An 18,775-nucleotide genomic window follows, 5' to 3' on the forward strand; every position below is an offset into this window, starting at 1 on the left:
TTCCTAATATATGTATATATGATCATTTATATTCTGCAGAAGAGCCAGAGATCGATCTTGATGTTGCACTCAGAACTTCTATAACAGCAAAGACCGGTGAAGATGTAGAAATTATGATACCTTTCAAAGGCCGTCCTACTCCAAATGTCATCTGGAGAAAGGGTGAGAAAAATATAAATGCTGACGAAAGATATGTCATCCACAACACCGAGTCATCTACAGTTCTCACTATTCCTGAGGTCACCCGTGAAGATTCCAGCAAGTACACTTTGACAATTGAAAATGGTGTTGGAGCACCCAAGTCAGCATTTGTAAATGTAAAAGTCCTTGCTTCTCCAGGACCTTGTCAGAAATTACATATTAAGCATGTAACCAGAGGCATTGTCACGTTAGTTTGGGAGCCACCTCTTATTAATGGCGGTGCTCAAATTACCAATTATGTCATTGAAAAAAGGGATGCAACAAAGAGAGCCTGGTCAAGTGTTACAACGAAATGTTCCAGCACAACATTCAAGATTACCAAGTTGTCAGAAAAGAACGCATTCTTTTTCCGGGTACTAGCAGAGAATGAAAATGGATTGGGTGAACCATGTGAAACTTCAGAAGCAGTGAAAGCCACAGAGGTACCAGGACCAATCAAAAATCTTGTGATGAAAGACTCAACAAAATCTTCTGTTGTGTTAGAATGGAGCAAACCTGACTATGATGGAGGTAGTCTAATTACAGAATATGTAATTGAAAAGAAATTAAAAGAAGATCAAGAATGGTCACCTGCTGGAACTTGCAAGGCCTGCATATTTGAAATTACCAAATTAAAGGAGTTAGCAGTAATGGAATTCCGGGTGTTCGCTAAAAACGAAAAGGGATTAAGTGATGGTGTTACCAGTAACCCTATCACTGTGAAAGATTATGTCATTACACCTGAAGTAGACTTAAGTGACATACCAGGAGGACAAATAAGTGTAAGAATTGGACACAATGTACATGTTGAACTGCCATACAAAGGTAAACCACGACCAAGTATCAAATGGCAGAAAGATAATATTGCATTAAAAGAAAGTGAACAAATCCGGTACACTAAAACAGAAAACAAAGCCATATTAAGTATTAAGAATGTTAAGAAAGAACATGGTGGGAAGTACACCTTAATTCTGGATAATGCAGTTTCCAGAAAGTCGTACAGCTTTACAGTAATTACATTGGGTCCTCCATCAAAGCCTATAGGACCAATTAGATTTGATGAAATCAAATCTGAAAGTATCATAATATCATGGGATGCTCCTCAAGATGATGGAGGAAGTGAGGTTACATCGTACAGTGTTGAAAAACGTGAAACTTCACAAACCAATTGGAAACTGGTCTGTTCTAGTGTGGCCAAAACAACCTTTAAGGTCCTCAAACTGGTTAAAGATTTAGAGTACCAATTTAGAGTTTGTGCTGAAAATAGATATGGAGTAAGTCAGCCACTTACCTCAGTGGCTGTTTTGGCAAAACATCAATTCAGGCTTCCTGGACCACCTGGAAGACCTGTTGTATACAATATTACTTCTGATGGTATGACAATCTCATGGGATGCACCAGTGTATGATGGAGGTTCAGAAATCACCGGTTATCATGTTGAGAAGAAAGAAAGAAACAGCATCTTATGGCAAAAAGTAAATACATTGACAATTACTGGCAGAGAATACAGAATTTCAGGACTTATTGAGGGCCTGGACTATCAATTCCGAGTTTATTCTGAAAATAGTGTTGGATTGAGCCCCGTTAGTGAGGCAAGCAAATTCACTTTGGCTGTCTCACCAGTTGGTAAGTAACTTATTTTTGTAAAGTGTAATACTGAATTCATCTTTGTGTTTACTTCTTTGTGCATCAGACCATGAAAGGTAATATTGATTATTTGTATACTTCCATCAGATCCACCTGGTATGCCAGATTATATTGATCTGACAAGAGAAACTGTAACACTTAAGTGGGATCCACCACAACGTGATGGTGGAAGCAAGATTGTGGCTTATAGTGTTGAAAAGCGACAAGGAGGTGGACGTTGGCTGCGGTGCAACTTTATTGATATTTCTGAATGCCAATATACAGTATCAGGACTCAGCCCTGGTGATCGTTATGAATTCCGTATAATTGCTAGGAATGCGGTTGGAACAGTCAGTCCACCTTCTCAATCATCAGGACACATCATGACAAGAGATGAAAGCAGTAAGTACTGAAAAAAGAACCTAACTATTTTGTATACGTGATAGTAGATATTTATTATGTCTTTGAAGTTTTACTTAGTCAGTTTAACTTAGTAATTATTTAACACATCCTTTTACAGTTGCACCAACAATTGAATTTGGTGCTGAACACTTCGAAGGTGTGACAGTAAAAGCTGGTGACAGCATCCGGCTCAAGGTGCATATTAAAGGCCGTCCCCTGCCTCAGGTGACCTGGTATAAAGATGGAAAGGAAATTGACAAGAAATTGATGATTGATATCACGAATGTTATTGGGTCTAGTTCTGCCTTCGTTAGAGACAGCAATCGAGATCATCGTGGTATATACACTGTGGAAGCCAAGAATGCTTCAGGCACCAAGACAGCTGATATTCATATCAGAGTTCAAGGTATTTTGAGGAAATTGACAGCTTGAAAACCTACTCTAAATTTTCGAAAGTTTATTTACTATTCTTGGTAATACAATTATTTTGGTTCTTGTTAGATCACTTGCACGTCTCTAACACTTCTGGTTTTATTTAGATACCCCTGGACCACCGGTAGGACCTATTCGATTTAGCAACATTACAGGCGAGAAACTTACATTGTGGTGGATTCCCCCCGATAATGATGGCTGTGCTGTTATTAGTCATTACATGATTGAGAAACGAGAGACCAGTCGACTTTCTTGGGCATTGGTCAATGATACATGTGAAGCCTGCTCATACACCGTCACCAAACTGATTAAGGGGAATGAGTACCAGTTCCGTGTCTCGGCTGTCAACAAATTTGGCACTGGCAGACCAATAGATTCAGTGCCAGTTATTGCACAGACACCGTACAGTACGTGTGTTTCACAATTTATAATTTATATTTGTTAAGAGTTTTCCTCACATTTTTGTCAAACTTTTGCTGGTTATAACTTATCAAACCAGTCCTAATTAGATAACTTTTTTTTGTTTCACAGCTGTACCTAATGAACCTGGTACTCCAGAACCAACCAATGTTTCAGGAGAAACTATCACACTTACTTGGTCAAGGCCAACATCAGATGGAGGAAATGAAATTAACCACTACATCCTCGAACGGCGTGAGAAGAAGAGTATGCGATGGGTCAAGGTTTCTAGCAAAAGACCCATTACTGAAACCAGATACAAAGTTGCTAATCTTACAGAAGGAAATGAATATGAATTCCGTGTCATGGCTGAAAATAATGCTGGAGTCGGTCCTCCAAGTGGTATTTCCAGACTTATTAAATGTCGAGAACCAGTTAACCCACCAGGTGCTCCCACAGTTGTCAGAGTCACAGACACAACAAAGACATCTGTAAGTTTGGAATGGACTAAGCCTGTCTTTGATGGTGGCATGGAAATTATTGGCTATATAATCGAGATGTGCAGAACTAGTCTTGAAGAGTGGCGTAAGGCCAACGTAGAAGCTTGTGTCAACACCAAATACACAGTTACTGACTTGGAACCTGGTGAAGAATATAAATTCCGTGTCTGTGCTGTTAATGGTGCAGGAAAAGGAGACAGCTGTGAAGTTTCTGCTCCAGTACAAGCTATAGATAGGTTAACCTCACCTGAAATTGATATTGATGCCAGTTTCAAACAAATACATATTGTTAAAGCTGGAGCTACAATTCAGCTGCAAGTTGCCTTCCAAGGCAGACCAGTTCCTATTGCCACCTGGAAGAAAGCAGGCTCTTCCATTGGAGTGCATGTTCATATTAATACAACAGACACAAGCAGTGTATTAATGGTGGAGAACTGCAATAGGTATGATGCTGGAAAATATACTCTTACTCTAGAAAACAACAGTGGCAGCAAATCTATTACATTCACTGTTAAGGTACAAGACACTCCTGGTCCACCGGGACCAATTACCTTCAAAGATGTTACGAGAGGTTCTATTACATTGATGTGGGATCCTCCTGTTCACGATGGAGGTTCACAAATTCATCATTATGTTGTGGAAAAGCGTGAAGCCAGCAGGCTTAGTTGGCAAGAAATTAGTGGAAAGTGCACTCGGCTGATCTACAGGGCACAAGAACTTGCAGAAGGAGTGCCATACTTCTTCCGTGTAATAGCAGAAAATGAATTTGGTCTTGGTGAGCCATACGAAATGACAGAACCTATAGTAGCCACCGAGGAGCCAGCCCCACCTAAGAGGCTAGATATTGTTGACACAGGCAGAACCTCTGCCGTCTTGGCTTGGTTGAAACCAGAGCACGATGGTGGCAGTCATATTACTGGTTATCTAGTGGAGATGAAGCAAAAAGGTTCAGATCACTGGGTTGAAGATGGTCACACCAAAGCCCTTACTATTACAGTTGATGGACTTGTTGAAAACACAGAATATGAGTTCCGTGTCAGAGCAAAGAACGATGCTGGCTACAGTGAACCAAGGGAGGCATTTTCATCTGTTATTATTAAAGAACCACAGATAGAGCCTAAAGCAGATTTATCTGGAATCACCAATCAAACAATCACCTGCAAAACAGGCAGTGCCTTTACTATAGATGTGCCTATTAGTGGACGTCCGGCTCCTAAGGTAATGTGGAAACTTGAGGAGATGAGACTTAAGGAAACTGAGAGAGTGAGTATCAAAACCACAAAAGAGAGAACCACACTGACGGTAAAGGACACTATGCGAGGTGATTCTGGCAAATATTATTTGACACTTGAAAACACAGCAGGAGTCAAGACCTTCACTGTAACTGTTAATGTTATTGGTCGACCGGGTCCAGTTACTGGTCCTGTAGAAATCACATCCATTTCAGCAGAGTCATGTGTACTGTCATGGGCAGAACCCGAAGATGATGGTGGCACTGAAATTACCAACTACATTGTGGAAAAACGTGAATCTGGTACTAGTGCCTGGCAGCTCATCAATTCCAGTGTAAAACGTACTCAGATTAAAGTTACTCACTTGACAAAGTATATGGAATACAGCTTCCGAGTCTGTTCAGAGAACAGATTTGGTGTCAGCAAACCTTTGGAATCAGCACCTGTGGTTGCTGAACATCCATTTGGTAAGTGAAAAAACGCAAACCATTTTGTAGTGCTTTTGTTTAAACATGCACCTAAAGAATGAGATCTGACAACAAAAAACTTGCTAATTTTGTTTTTTGGTTATTATGTAGTTCCACCAAGCCCACCAACCAGACCAGAAGTGTATTTTGTATCTGCCACTGCTATGTCTATTCGATGGGAAGAGCCATACCATGATGGTGGCAGCAAAGTTACAGGGTATTGGATTGAAAAGAAAGAACGTAACAGCATTCTCTGGGTAAAAGAAAACAAAATACCATGCATTGATTGCCATTACAAAATATCCACTCTAGTGGAAGGCTTGGAATACCAGTTCAGAGTTTATGCAATGAATACTGCTGGCTTGAGTAAAGCTAGTGAAGCTTCTAGACTAGTAATGGCTCAGAACCCTGTTGGTAAGTACATACATAAGTGGAAGAAAAAGTATTATATTTTTGCAATTATACTTTTCTGTATTTGCAAATAGTTACAAATTGAAATTTAACTTTACTTTTGTTTGAATTTATAAAGATCCTCCAGGTCAACCAGAAGTAACAGATGTTAATAAATCTTCAGTTTCAATAAAATGGACTGTACCAATGTATGATGGTGGAAGTAAGATTATTGGATACATCGTGGAACGTAAACCTTATCATGAAGCTGGGGATGGTCGCTGGCTAAAGTGCAACTACACCTCAATCTCAGATACCTTCTACACTATTACAGGACTTAGTGACTCAGAAGTCTATGAATTCCGTGTTTTAGCCAAGAATGCAAGTGGAGTGATTAGTACACCATCTGAATCTACAGGACCTGTCACTTGTAAAGATGAATATGGTATGCCAAAGTCAGAAACACATCATAGACCTATACTAACTTTAATTCCCTTATGAAACAAAAGAAGTCTCTTTTAAGGAATACTGATGTTTTATTTGTATTTTCAGTTCCACCCAACGCTGAACTACACAGCAGGCTTCTTGGAGACCTGATTACTATAAGGGCTGGATCAGACCTGGTACTTGATGCTTTTATTGGTGGGAAACCTGACCCTAAAGTCTATTGGTCAAAGGGAGAGAAAGAACTGGAGCTTTGTGAAAAGATCTCTCTACAGTACACGAACAAGCGTGCTGTTGCTATTATCAAGTTCTGTGACAGAGATGACACTGGAAGATATACACTAACTGTGAAAAATCCAAGTGGAACTAAGACTGTATCTGTAAATGTTAAAGTATTAGGTAAGTGTCCTGTTACAAAACATAAATACTTTTGGAAATATACTTCAAATAAAAAGTTATTTACAGGATATCATGTGTTTTAACTTGTTTTCAAACTCTGTTTAGATTCACCTGGACCGTGTGATGGTCCACTTGCGATCAGCAGATTAACAGAAGAGAAATGCACTTTGTCATGGAACATGCCAAAGGAAGATGGTGGAGCAGAGGTTACACATTATATTGTAGAGAGGCGTGAGACTAGCAGACTTAACTGGGTCGTCGTTGAAGCTGAGTGCAAGACTCTTTCCACTGTTGTTACAAGACTTATAAAGAACAATGAATACATTTTTAGAGTAAGAGGCGTTAATAAGTATGGACCTGGTGCACCACGGGAGTCTGAATCTGCCATAGCCAGAAACTCATTCAGTGAGTAATATGTGATTTGTTTATTTCATATTTGCAAAGTATTATTATTCATCTTAGTAATGCAATGGCAAAGATAATTCTGAAATCTAATGCACTTCAATTTGTTGTAAACAGCAATTCCATCACCACCTGGTGAACCGGAGGTTGTTGCGATTGGAAAGGAGCACATCATCATCCAGTGGTTGAAACCAGAAACCGATGGGGGAGCTGAAATTAGTAACTATCTTGTGGATAAACGTGAAAAACGAAGTGTGCGCTGGACTCGAGTCAACAAAGACTTTACTATTTATGATACCAGACTCAAAGTTACAAATCTAATGGAGACTTGTGAGTACCAGTTCCGTGTTACAGCAGTAAATGCAGCTGGTTGCAGTGAGCCCAGTGAATCATCAAGCTACATCCTGTGCAAAGAACCAACATGTAAGCATTAGGTTTAACTTAACATTTTAAATTCTGATAATTGTGAATCTATACAAGTACTTACGAGCTTTATCTATTTAAAATAAATGACAGATGTGCCTGCAGCACCTTCAGCACCAAGAGTTGTGGATACAACCAAACACAGCATTAGTCTAGCATGGACGAAACCCATGTATGATGGTGGTTCTGATATTATTGGCTATGTTCTTGAAATGAAAGAGGAAGGCATGGAACAGTGGTACAGAGCACATACTACAGCCAACTTAAGAAATACTGAATATACCATTACAAGTCTTACAACTAACAAGAAGTACTATTTCAGAGTTGCTTCTGTCAATATTAATGGAATGAGTGAATTCAGCGAGTCATCTGCTGAAATTGAAGCAGTCGAAAGAATAGGTAAGCAGCCTTATACAGGTAATTCATATAGTTTTGCAATTTTTAACACCATTTATGACATGATATCTAAGTTTAAAATAAAGGGTGCATATCTGATACTAAAAATATAATAACATTAAATTATAACTGAAAGCAACTTAAACTTTATAATCCTGAGAAATTTTATCTGTAACACTTTCATTGTTGATAACTTCTTGAAGAACTTATCATTGGAAGAACTTGTTTTTCATTTTATTTTTCTAGAAATGCCTGACCTTGAGCTTGCAGATGATTTGAAGAAGACTGTCACTGTTAGAGCTGGTGGCTCACTGCGCTTAATGGTCTCGGTTGCGGGTAGACCTACTCCAATGATAACCTGGAGTAAAGCTGGTGTTGATCTTCGCCATCGTGGTATTATTGATATAACAGACTCTTACACACTGCTAGTAGTTGACAAGGTGAATCGCTACGATGCTGGAAAATACACCGTTGAGGCTGAAAATCCCTCAGGCAAAAAGTCAGCAACTGTAGTTGTCAAAGTATATGGTATGTAGAAAAACAATGTTTTTAATCTTTATTTTGTTCCTGTTGTTAGTTTGGACATTTTAAAACATACGGAGCAAATGATTAGGAACTAAAATATCTTCTGTATTCTTAGATACACCTGGCCCACCTGGTGCTGTCAATGTGAAGGAGGTCTCAAGGGATTCTGTGGTTATCACATGGGATATTCCAACAATTGATGGCGGAGCACCAGTCAACAACTACATAATAGAGAGACGTGAAGCTGCTATGAGAGCGTTCAAGACAGTGACAGTTAAATGCAGCAAGACAATTTATAGGATAACTGGACTTACTGAGGGAATGATGTATTATTTCAGAGTCTTGCCAGAGAATATGTATGGCATTGGTGAGCCATGTGAAACAGCTGATGCAGTCCTCGTCTCAGAAGTTCCTATGGTTCCACAGAAATTGGATGTCATTGATGTCACAAAATCTACGGTCACACTCGCTTGGGAGAAACCACTACATGATGGAGGCTCCAGACTGACTGGTTATATTATTGAAGCATGCAAGGCTGGGACAGAAAGATGGATGAAAGTTGCAAATGTTAAACACACAGTCTTCGAACATACTATAATCTCGCTAAATGAGTCTGAACAATACCTGTTCAGAGTTAGAGCCCAGAATGAAAAAGGTGTCAGTGAATCAAGAGAAATTGTAACTGCTGTCACTGTAAAAGACCAGAGAGGTATGTGTAGGTTTAAAATGATTTTTGATATTTACTTTAGCTATTCTTTCTTGGGATGTGGTAGCACTGACCAGGCCAGCATTTATTGCCCATCCCTAACTTGAGAGGCTTGAGAGACCGTTTAAGAGTCAACCACATTGCTGTGGTCTGGAGTCATATGCAAGCCTTTACAGATAAGCATGGCAGATTCCCTTCCCTAAGGACATTAGTGAACCAGATGGATTTTTACAACAATCAATGATAATTTCATGATCAGCTTTAATTGAACTAAGATATATCAATTGAATTCAAATATTTCACCAGCTACCATGATGGAATTTGAACCTATGTCCCCAGAGAATTGATAAAGAGGCAGTGCTCCGAAAGCTCGTGGCTTGTGCTGCCAAATAAACCTGTTGGACTTTAATCTGGTGTTGTGAGACTTCTTACTATGCCTACCCCAGTCCAACACTGGCATCTCCACACCCCAGAGAATTTGCCAGGGCCTCTGTGTTACTACATGTCCCATGACATTATCACTACACCATCATCTCCCCTCCATATAGTAGTTAATAACCAATGTGTACTTACACTACTGTGAAATGGCATATAGTTTTACTAAAATTGCCTTACTTTATTTCTTTCTTAACAGTAATACCAAAGATTGATTTGGCAGGCATACCTCAAAAGACCATCACTGTACATGCTGGCAGACCAATTGAATTATCTATTCCAATTAGTGGCCGTCCACCTCCTGCTGCTACATGGTATTTTGAAGGAACCAAAGTAAAAGAAAATGATCGAACAAAAATAGAAAGACTAGCCAAGGTAGCTCAGCTTACTATACGTGAAACCACCATAGATGATACTGGAGACTACATGCTTGAGCTAAAAAATGCTGCTGGATCTGCTTCTGAATGCATCAAAGTGATCATTCTTGGTAAGTGTTTCTGACAAACTATAACAAAAGTACATCTATATCAGTGTACTGTCCATGCCACTGTAATCATTTTTCAAATCTTAGATTATTGTCTTCTAGTGTACTGTCTGCAGTCCTACTATCAGTTTTCAAGTGTTAGATAATTGTATTCATTTATTTTCAGATAAACCAGGACCACCTGCAGGCTCAATTCGTATTGATGAAATTGATGCCACCACTGTCACTATCAGTTGGGATCCCCCAGAGAAAGAGGGTGGTGCTGCCATTAGTGGTTACGTGGTGGAACAACGTGATGCTCATCGCCCAGGCTGGCTTCCAGTGTCTGAATCTGTTACCAGGAACACATTCAAGTTTACTAGATTAAATGAAGGCACTGAGTATGTCTTCCGCGTGGCTGCCACAAACCGCTTTGGTATTGGATCATTTTTACAGTCTAGCATTGTGGAATGCAAGAGTGCCATCAGTAAGTACAACACTAAAATATTGTACTGGTAATTAAAAATGTCATGATATTCCATTATAGATCGTTTTATGTGAAAACCATCCTATGACTTTACAGTTTATTGATTGCGGTAATTATTGTGGCCAATAGTTGCAGAAATGATGATAATACAGTAAAGGTTAGAGTCAGTAATTAGACAAATCTTTGGACATGCTAATTCTCACAAATTTATCATGAGAGATACAATTTCAATCCAAAATATGTCCATTTTGAAATCTTGCAAGAGGGCTATGAAATCTTGGGAGCTTTCAAAATGCATTTAACTTGGGTAAAATTGTGGGGAACAAAATGCCCAGATCTTTTGTTCCCTGGAGAGTTGTACCCCAGAAGATGTGCTTGGGAGGTCTCCCAGAGCTCGCCATGCAAGCACTGCTTGTGAATTGCTCAGGAAGTTTAAACATCTGATGGTAATTACCCTGCACTGGGAATGATCGGATATTCTGAATTAAATTGAAGACTTTGAATAATTCCAACTCTGTTAGCAGTTTAGCTATCCAGAACAAAATAAGAGCATTTAAACCACTGTCACACCCCCAATCTCCAATCTCTCAACTAACCTCCACCCTCCAACTACTCCTCCAACTACCCACCCACCCTCCCCACTACCCTGACAGCCCCCATCCCCATAACTCTCCACCTTCTCACTACCCCCATCCACAACTCTTCCCCCAGCCACTCCCCAACCCCTGACCACCCAACAAACTGTCACCCACCACCACACACTTACCTTCTCTCCTTAGCGTGGCTCAGACCTTTAAATGACCTGATTTCCATCAGCGAGTGCTATAAAAAAGAGGTACCACTTTAGTTCCCTGATGATCATGCTCTGCAGAGAAAGACTTAAGGAGCTGCTGTGTTGCATATTTGTCACTATTTCTCACTTGGAATTCTGAGCAATGTGCAGCTCCAAACTTTTTGCACAGTAAGATTGTTTAAAAATCTATTTCTTTGACCCAATTTTCCATCCAATTCCTTGTTTGCTGTTCATTTTCCTGGTGCCACCTGTAAGCTATCATAAGGCTGTTTTTCTACCTTATAGATGGTATGGAAATTTAAGTTATTGTTTCTCACCCCAGGTTAGACCAGAAGGAAATGTTTTACATAATCCATTTGTTTATTCAGAACTGAAAACAATCACAGCAGGAGTTCACTGGAATTTCTGCTATGTTTAAAGCCTCCCACCGTGTTTGTAACTTTGCTCCATTGAAAAATGGTTTAAAAGCTGCATCAACACAACATGAATATTTGCCCAGTAGGAGCCCCATGTAGTATTGTGTGGAAGGTCAGGAAGATCCCACATTCTTTCATTATTCTGTGCTAAACCAATCTCAGCTTGGCCTGCACCACAGTTTTATTTGTCTCTCTGTGCAAGTGAAACAGGGTTTTTAAAAATGGGTCAGGGGTGGTATATCTCAATTAGAAATTATCAGGGAGATCTTCCATGCTAATCCTGTGAGCATGCATGAGGATGGAGTGCCTGAGCCTCATTATACCTTCCGGACAGCTATAAATAAAGGTTGCACCGTGTTACATCACATTGTTACAATTGAGACAGATAACTTTTAAAATAAATTTGAATTTCCAGTTAACAGCTGAATAGCACAACAAGATTTCATGTTTTAAGGTGTTTAATATAACAAAAGACTAAAGGCACTATTGTTGTAAAAAAAACCTATACTTTAAACCACAGAAGATAATATTCCCATCTTATTTTTAGTGCAACTGTAAAAACACACTTCACAGGTAGACAATATGTCACACTGGTCTCTGAATTCTCGCAGAATCCATCCCAAATGATTCTTAGCTTCTGAGGCTTTAATTCTGTTTCTTTTTCCCTTTTCTCAAAATGGTAACCCCGGAACTGTCCTACACAGTAAGAATATTAGTGGGATACTCCCTCTAATGCAAGCAAGGCAAATCTTCCAGCCTCGCTTTAACACTTGACGAATTTGTTCATTGAGCACAAGCTTCCTCATTTCAGTGAGGTGAACCATAGAAACTATTTGTTTCTGGCTGCTGTCTCTCAGACTAACCTGAATATGATTGGTGGTGATATTTTAGGGAAACCTGGAATCCAAAATCACAGGGTCTTTCTCTGTACCCTCCCTATCTCAAAGCCTATCATCATGGCAATTTAATTTACTTGTGCCTATTACTCAGATAAATTACCTCTCTTTAATTGTGAAAGTAAATGGACAGTTTAAAACATAACTGTTTACAGCCGAGCAGTCTCAACTCTTTCCTGGGACTATGGAGAATCATAGAATACACCGGTTTAACACACAGGCCGCCACCATTGCCTCCATGTTCAAACATCTTGCACCTTCTTCCCAGTAAAATGATCTGGACCCCCTTCAATCTCAAACAATCAAACCTATCAGACAGACTTCACGACAGGTCACTCATTTTATCTTAAAGTAAAGGCATGGTCCCAAAACCAAACAATCTTATAAACCTCATAATTGTAACAGCCCATGGTACAGAAATAGACCATTGAGTAGAACTGCTCCATGCCAGCATATATGCTTTACGCCAGCGTCTTCCTCCCTTATTTCATCAAACCCTATCAGCATATCCTATTAATCATTTTTCCATCATGAATTTTGATCGCAATCTGACATGCTATTCTTGAATGAGCGATAGAAGCAGCTGCAACAGTAAACTTTAAAATGTAATTAGATAAATATGCAAAGGGGATTTTTTTTACAGGGTTAAGGGGAAAAGCAGGGGCGTGTGACTGATTGGATAACTCTGTCAACACAGGTGAAATAGGCCAAATGATTGCCACCTATGCTGTATCATTTAATGGTGGTGAGAGAGTGGACCCTTTTTAAACATGTGCAGGAATAACAGGTTTAGGAAAAAAAATGTTTTCAAAGTAATTTCAAACTCTGACCTATTATAGATTAAATATGCCATTAGTGAGCTTTGTAAACCAAATGACAAGCTATATTGGTTTATGCTTGAGAAAAAAGCTATTCATGATTTCTATACCAAATTGCTTCATCTTTAAGAGACTGTCTCTTGACTTACGAAATGGTTGGGTTGGCAAACCTGAAATGTTGCTTGATTGCTTAAGAGACTCTTTCCTGTACCAATGGAATTCTTCAAAATCAGAGTCATTAATACTCCATTATACTCCTAAAAATTATCTTTAAGAATCAGTTCCAGTGGATCATTAAATGATTTTACACAAGGTGAAGTACATTCATCCTTTTTCCCCAACAGATGTGCCTGCACCGCCTGGTACTCCTCATGTATTTGATACCTCTCGTGATGGCATGACAATTACTTGGGAACCACCCATTGAAGATGGCGGTTCGCCAATCAGCGGGTACATCATTGAACGGAAAGAACTCAAATCTGACCGATGGGTGAGAACCAATAAAGTACTTGTGACCATGACAAGATATCGTTCCACTGGTCTTATAGAAGGATTAGAATATGAACATCGCGTGACAGCCGTGAATGCAAGAGGTGACAGCAAACCAAGCAGACCTTCCAAGTCTGCAGTTGCCATGGACCCGATAGGTAATGTGATACAATGTCAAAGCTTAACCAACAGAGTTTCATATTTTGAAATTATTCTCTTGAATTCAATTTGTTGTCTTCTGTTTTGTATGAAAAATATTAATCTAATTATTAATACTTATGGAAGATGTTCAGTTTACCAAGAGTGTGAGGTAACACCTAAGGACTATGTTGCTACTTTTGATTAAATCATAATTTTAAATTTTGTGAAATTCTAAAGCACACTTTATTGCGTATATTGTGTAAATCGTGTTACTAAATTATATTACCACAGCTTTGATTTTCCCTGTTATTAAAATTGCCATAGTACAATTGTTATATCTAAGTTGACTTCTTAAATGAAAGTGCTTTAAATGTTTGAACTAATTCACCAAGCAAGTTAATGGAGAGAAAAGCATTGAATTGACTCAAATTTTGTATAATGCTGTGTTAATGTACTAGGATTAATTTGTACAGGTTATTTCTCACTTGTGATTTCACTTATGAATAACCACTTAAGTTGCAATAAGCACCATAGAATACAAATGCATGCTGTTTGGACAGAAATCCATCTTTATAATTCTAACTGAGTGAGTCACAACTGCAATAATAGCATGAAATGGAAAATATCTAACTGTTTCCTTTGATTTGAAGGAAATAAAAAGTGACGCATTAACAACCAGCGTTTAATCCAAAAATTGTGGAAATTTGGGCTTACAAACTTAATTATATATTACTCCTATTTATTTGTTACACATTAACTTGTCAGTTATCAATTTACAATACACATTCGGACAAGATGCATCCAAAATCTGAACAAATTTAACATTAATTCTATAAATCATACCTTCCAGTTATTACACCCTGTTTGATATTTTTCCTTTCTGTCCTTTGTGTTCTTCTATTGCCATTCTGTTTTCTTCTGAAGGCATTAGACAGAATTTACTGCACAGGCCTGGTAGTCAATCAAAGGAAATTGGTTAGGGAGGCCTACAGCCACATTTCCAACCCTGCTAGTGATGCTTTTGATTTTCCTCCACCCAGGTTAGGAAAGCAGCTGATCAGCTATTCACTCTCCCAGCATGTGCTAATGAGAATGGGGCACATTTCCCTGTCCTTTGACATAGTGACCAACCTTAGGAATCACCAGAAATGGGGCAGCAATAGACTGTATCATAATAACAGAAGTCCCTTTTGAAGAGAGAGAACCAAATAATCGGGTTTTCTCTCTCTCTTCAGGAAACTCAAAGAGACCTAAAATAATATTGCTCAGATGTTGTTTTACTGTATTTATAGATTCCCTGTCCCCTTTAAATAGGATTTCTCCTTTTGTGGTGTTACAGTGGGTGTGCTGTTGTAGCAATGCTGCATCTTCCCCAATGGTAGCGTCAGGCTCCCCCATTATACTCGGAGCTCTCCTTACTTAGATAAACAGCAATGGCCCTGAAAAGCTGATCGGAGTCATGACAGGGTCAAATGACAGTTAGAGATACTTCTTAACTCTTCTCTGGGAGAATTTATCCTGAAGGAAAATCCTGGCATGTGCCTCTTTGCTGGGCTATAGTTTCAGGGCTAACTGAGCACTTTCCAGTAGTTTACCCAACTAGTTATAATGTGACTGTGTGCTTTGACAGTGAGTCCCACAAGTTATTTGAAGAGATCTTCAACCCATCTTTAACAAGCATCATTGTGCAGCAATCAAGGAGGGAGTCCCAGACCCAAGCCTGAGTGTGATGTGGCTAAATGCAGCAGCCACATCAACGAATGTCAACCAACTTAATAAAAACTACGGATCAAATCTCAACTTTTCCAATAGCCTCAATTACTCACAATTTAAAATCACTCACACATCATTTAGTCTTCATAACCAATTATACTGAAAGTTCTTAATTTGTTTTATTCTGTAGAGCCACCTGGCAAGCCACAGAATCCAAGAGTTACAGACACAACAAGAACATCTGTATCCATTGCCTGGAGTCCACCAGAAGAGGAGGGAGGTTCCAAGGTCTCAGGCTACCTTATTGAGATGCAGAAGGTTGACCAGTATGAATGGACTAAATGCAATACTACTCCAACAAAAATATGTGAATACACGCTGACTCACATGCCACAGGGAGCTGAATACAGGTTCCGTGTCATCGCAGTTAATGCTGGTGGTCCTGGTGAGCCAGCTGATGTGCCAGGAACCGTTAAAATCACTGAAATGCTAGGTGAGAAATGCTAAGATTGCTGCAGTTTGTGTCATGTCATGCCTCATGTTATGCTATGCCAAATTTAGGTTCTGCTATTAATCCATTAATTAACCAAGTCTGTTGCATTGTACAGTGCAAATTCACAGTTGTCAGCCATCCAAAACTGTCCAACATAACCTGAAAAGAAACCTCACCTACAATGCACTCATAGAACATAGAACACTATAGCACAAACAGGCCCTTCGGCCCACAAGTTGCGCCGATCACTTCTATACCTACTAAGCCATAGACCTATCTATAACCCCCAATCCCATTACATCCCATATATTCATCCAGAAGTCTTTTAAAAGACCCCAGCGAGTTCGCCTCTACCACCACCGACGGCAGCCGATTCCATTCATTCACCACCCTCGCTCCAATAAAATTTCTATTTCCTTATTAGAAAATCAGGGCATGCAATTGCTGAAATGGCTAGATAAAGGAATCTTGAACTTCAATGATACTCATTAGTCATTAATACAGAGGCTTCTATATGCCATTTTTCATCCATCAATGGTTGATCCCTCAATGATGAAAGTAGAGAGGGGCCAGTACGTTTACAGTCAGGCATGCACTAATAATGATACTGCCCAAATCAGGCATGAATTAGCCCAAGTCATAAATAAGAGTCATAGAGGTTTACAACATGGAAACAGGCCCTTCGGTCCAACTTGTCCATGCCACCCTTTTTTTTAAAAGACTTCTAAGCTCACCCCAATTGCCTGCATTTGGTCCATATCCCTCTATACCCATTGTACCCATGTAACTATCTAAATGCTTTTTAAAAAATAAAATTGTAGCTGCCTCTACTACTACCTCTGGCAGCTTGTTCCAGACACTCACCACCCTCTGTGTGAAAAAATTGCCCCTCTGGACACTTTTGTATCTCTCCCCTCTCACCTTAAACCTATGGCCTCTAGTTTTAGACTCCCCTAACTTTGGGAAAAGATATTGACTATCTGCCTTGTCTATGCCCCTCATTATTTTATGGACCTCTATAAGGTCACCCCTCAGCCTCTTATTTTATAGACCTCTATAAGGTCACCCCTCAGCCTCTTATGCTCCAGAGGAAAAAGTCCCAGTCTATTCAGTCTCTCCGTCTCTCCTTATAATTCAATCCAAGTCCCGATAGCATCCTAGTAAATCTCTTCTGCACTCTCTCTAGTTTAATAATATACTTTCTATAATAGGATGACCAGAATCGCACACAGTATTCTAAGTGTGGCCTTACCAATGTCTTGTACAACTTCAACAAGACGTCCCAACTCCTGTATTCAGTGTTCTGACTAATGAAACCAAGCATGCCGTATGCCTTCTTCGCCACTCTGTCCACCTGTGACTCCACTTTCAAGGAGCCATGAACATGTACCCCTAGATCTCTTTGTTCTGTAACTCTCCCCTTCACCCTACCATTAACTGAGTAAGTCCTGCCCTGGTTCAATCTACCAAAATGCATCACCTTGCATTTGTCTAAATTAAACCCCATCTGTCATTCGTCAGCTCATTGGCCCAATTGATCAACAGCTGTCACATTTTTCTCACACTTGTTTTATGATATGGGTAAACTAATTTTTGGGATGTCACCCATGTAAGATTTGGGGTCTTTTCTATTAAAGTTCGATTTCTTCTTTTTTCCAGAATATCCTGATTATGAACTTGACCAACAATATCTTGAGGGTCTGATTGTAAGACAAGGTGGAGTGATCAGATTAACAGTGCCCATAAAAGGCAAACCTATTCCCATCTGTAAATGGACAAAGGAAGGTCGTGATGTTAGCATGCGTGCAATGATTGCAACTTCTGATACCCACACTGAACTTGTAATAAAGGAAGCAGACAGAACTGATTCAGGCACTTATGACTTGGTTCTAGAAAATAAATGTGGCAAAAAGACAGTATACATTAAGGTGAAAGTGATTGGAAATCCCGATCCTCCACAAGGACCACTTGAATTTGATGACATTCAAGCTCGTTCTGTCAGAGTATGTTGGAGACCTACTGCTGATGATGGTGGATCTGATATCATTGGGTATATCGTTGAGAGACGTGAGGTACCCAAAGCTGCCTGGTACACTGTTGATACCAGAGTGAAGGAGTGTTCCATTGTTGTTAAAGGCCTGAAGGAAAATGTGGAATATCACTTCCGTGTTTCTAGTGAAAACCAATTTGGCATTAGCAAACCTCTAAAATCAGAAGAGCCAGTTGTACCAAAGACACCACTAAGTAAGTAGAACATTGTTCATTATAGCCTTAAGCAAAGACTACATTATCTTACCTTTTGCATTTAATTAATTTTTCACATACTGTAGCTAATTCATTGCTGTCATTCTAGATCCACCAGAGCCTCCAAGCAATCCACCAGAAATACTGGATGTCACCAAGAGTTCTGTCAGCCTCTGCTGGTCAAGGCCAAGGGATGATGGTGGCTCACGTGTCACTGGCTACTTTATTGAACGTAAAGAGTCTACCACAGACAAATGGGTGCAACAAAACAAGACCCATATTACCACAACAATGTATACCATTGCTGGGCTTGTTCCAGATGCTGAGTATCAATTCCGTATTCTGGCAGAGAATGACATAGGCCTTAGTGATCCAAGCCCACCATCTGATTCCGTCCAATGCAAAGATCCTTTCGGTAAGTTTTATCGAATCTATGTAAGTTCACTGTATGAATATGCAATTTT

General features: G+C 39.5%; 1 protein-coding gene across 1 annotated transcript in view; it reads left to right on the forward strand.

Moving 5' to 3' along the window:
* ttn.2 (titin, tandem duplicate 2) overlaps positions 1-18,775 on the forward strand; it is a 324,032-nt gene that overhangs the window by 294,683 nt on the left and 10,574 nt on the right. The window contains exons 264-282 of the mRNA XM_080198903.1: positions 40-1,806; positions 1,915-2,208; positions 2,327-2,614; positions 2,748-3,047; positions 3,172-5,238; positions 5,350-5,652; positions 5,768-6,073; positions 6,181-6,471; positions 6,577-6,876; positions 6,991-7,296; positions 7,390-7,695; positions 7,939-8,220; positions 8,333-8,926; positions 9,558-9,845; positions 10,009-10,308; positions 13,576-13,878; positions 15,765-16,067; positions 17,727-18,311; positions 18,421-18,726. Coding sequence (XP_080055029.1) covers positions 40-1,806; positions 1,915-2,208; positions 2,327-2,614; positions 2,748-3,047; positions 3,172-5,238; positions 5,350-5,652; positions 5,768-6,073; positions 6,181-6,471; positions 6,577-6,876; positions 6,991-7,296; positions 7,390-7,695; positions 7,939-8,220; positions 8,333-8,926; positions 9,558-9,845; positions 10,009-10,308; positions 13,576-13,878; positions 15,765-16,067; positions 17,727-18,311; positions 18,421-18,726 — 9,489 coding nt within the window. The remainder of the gene's footprint in view (positions 1-39; positions 1,807-1,914; positions 2,209-2,326; positions 2,615-2,747; positions 3,048-3,171; positions 5,239-5,349; positions 5,653-5,767; positions 6,074-6,180; positions 6,472-6,576; positions 6,877-6,990; positions 7,297-7,389; positions 7,696-7,938; positions 8,221-8,332; positions 8,927-9,557; positions 9,846-10,008; positions 10,309-13,575; positions 13,879-15,764; positions 16,068-17,726; positions 18,312-18,420; positions 18,727-18,775) is intronic.

Source organism: Carcharhinus amblyrhynchos, chromosome 11, assembly GCF_965287045.1.
Source record: "Carcharhinus amblyrhynchos chromosome 11, sCarAmb.v2.hapA, whole genome shotgun sequence".
Taxonomy (NCBI): domain Eukaryota; kingdom Metazoa; phylum Chordata; class Chondrichthyes; order Carcharhiniformes; family Carcharhinidae; genus Carcharhinus; species Carcharhinus amblyrhynchos.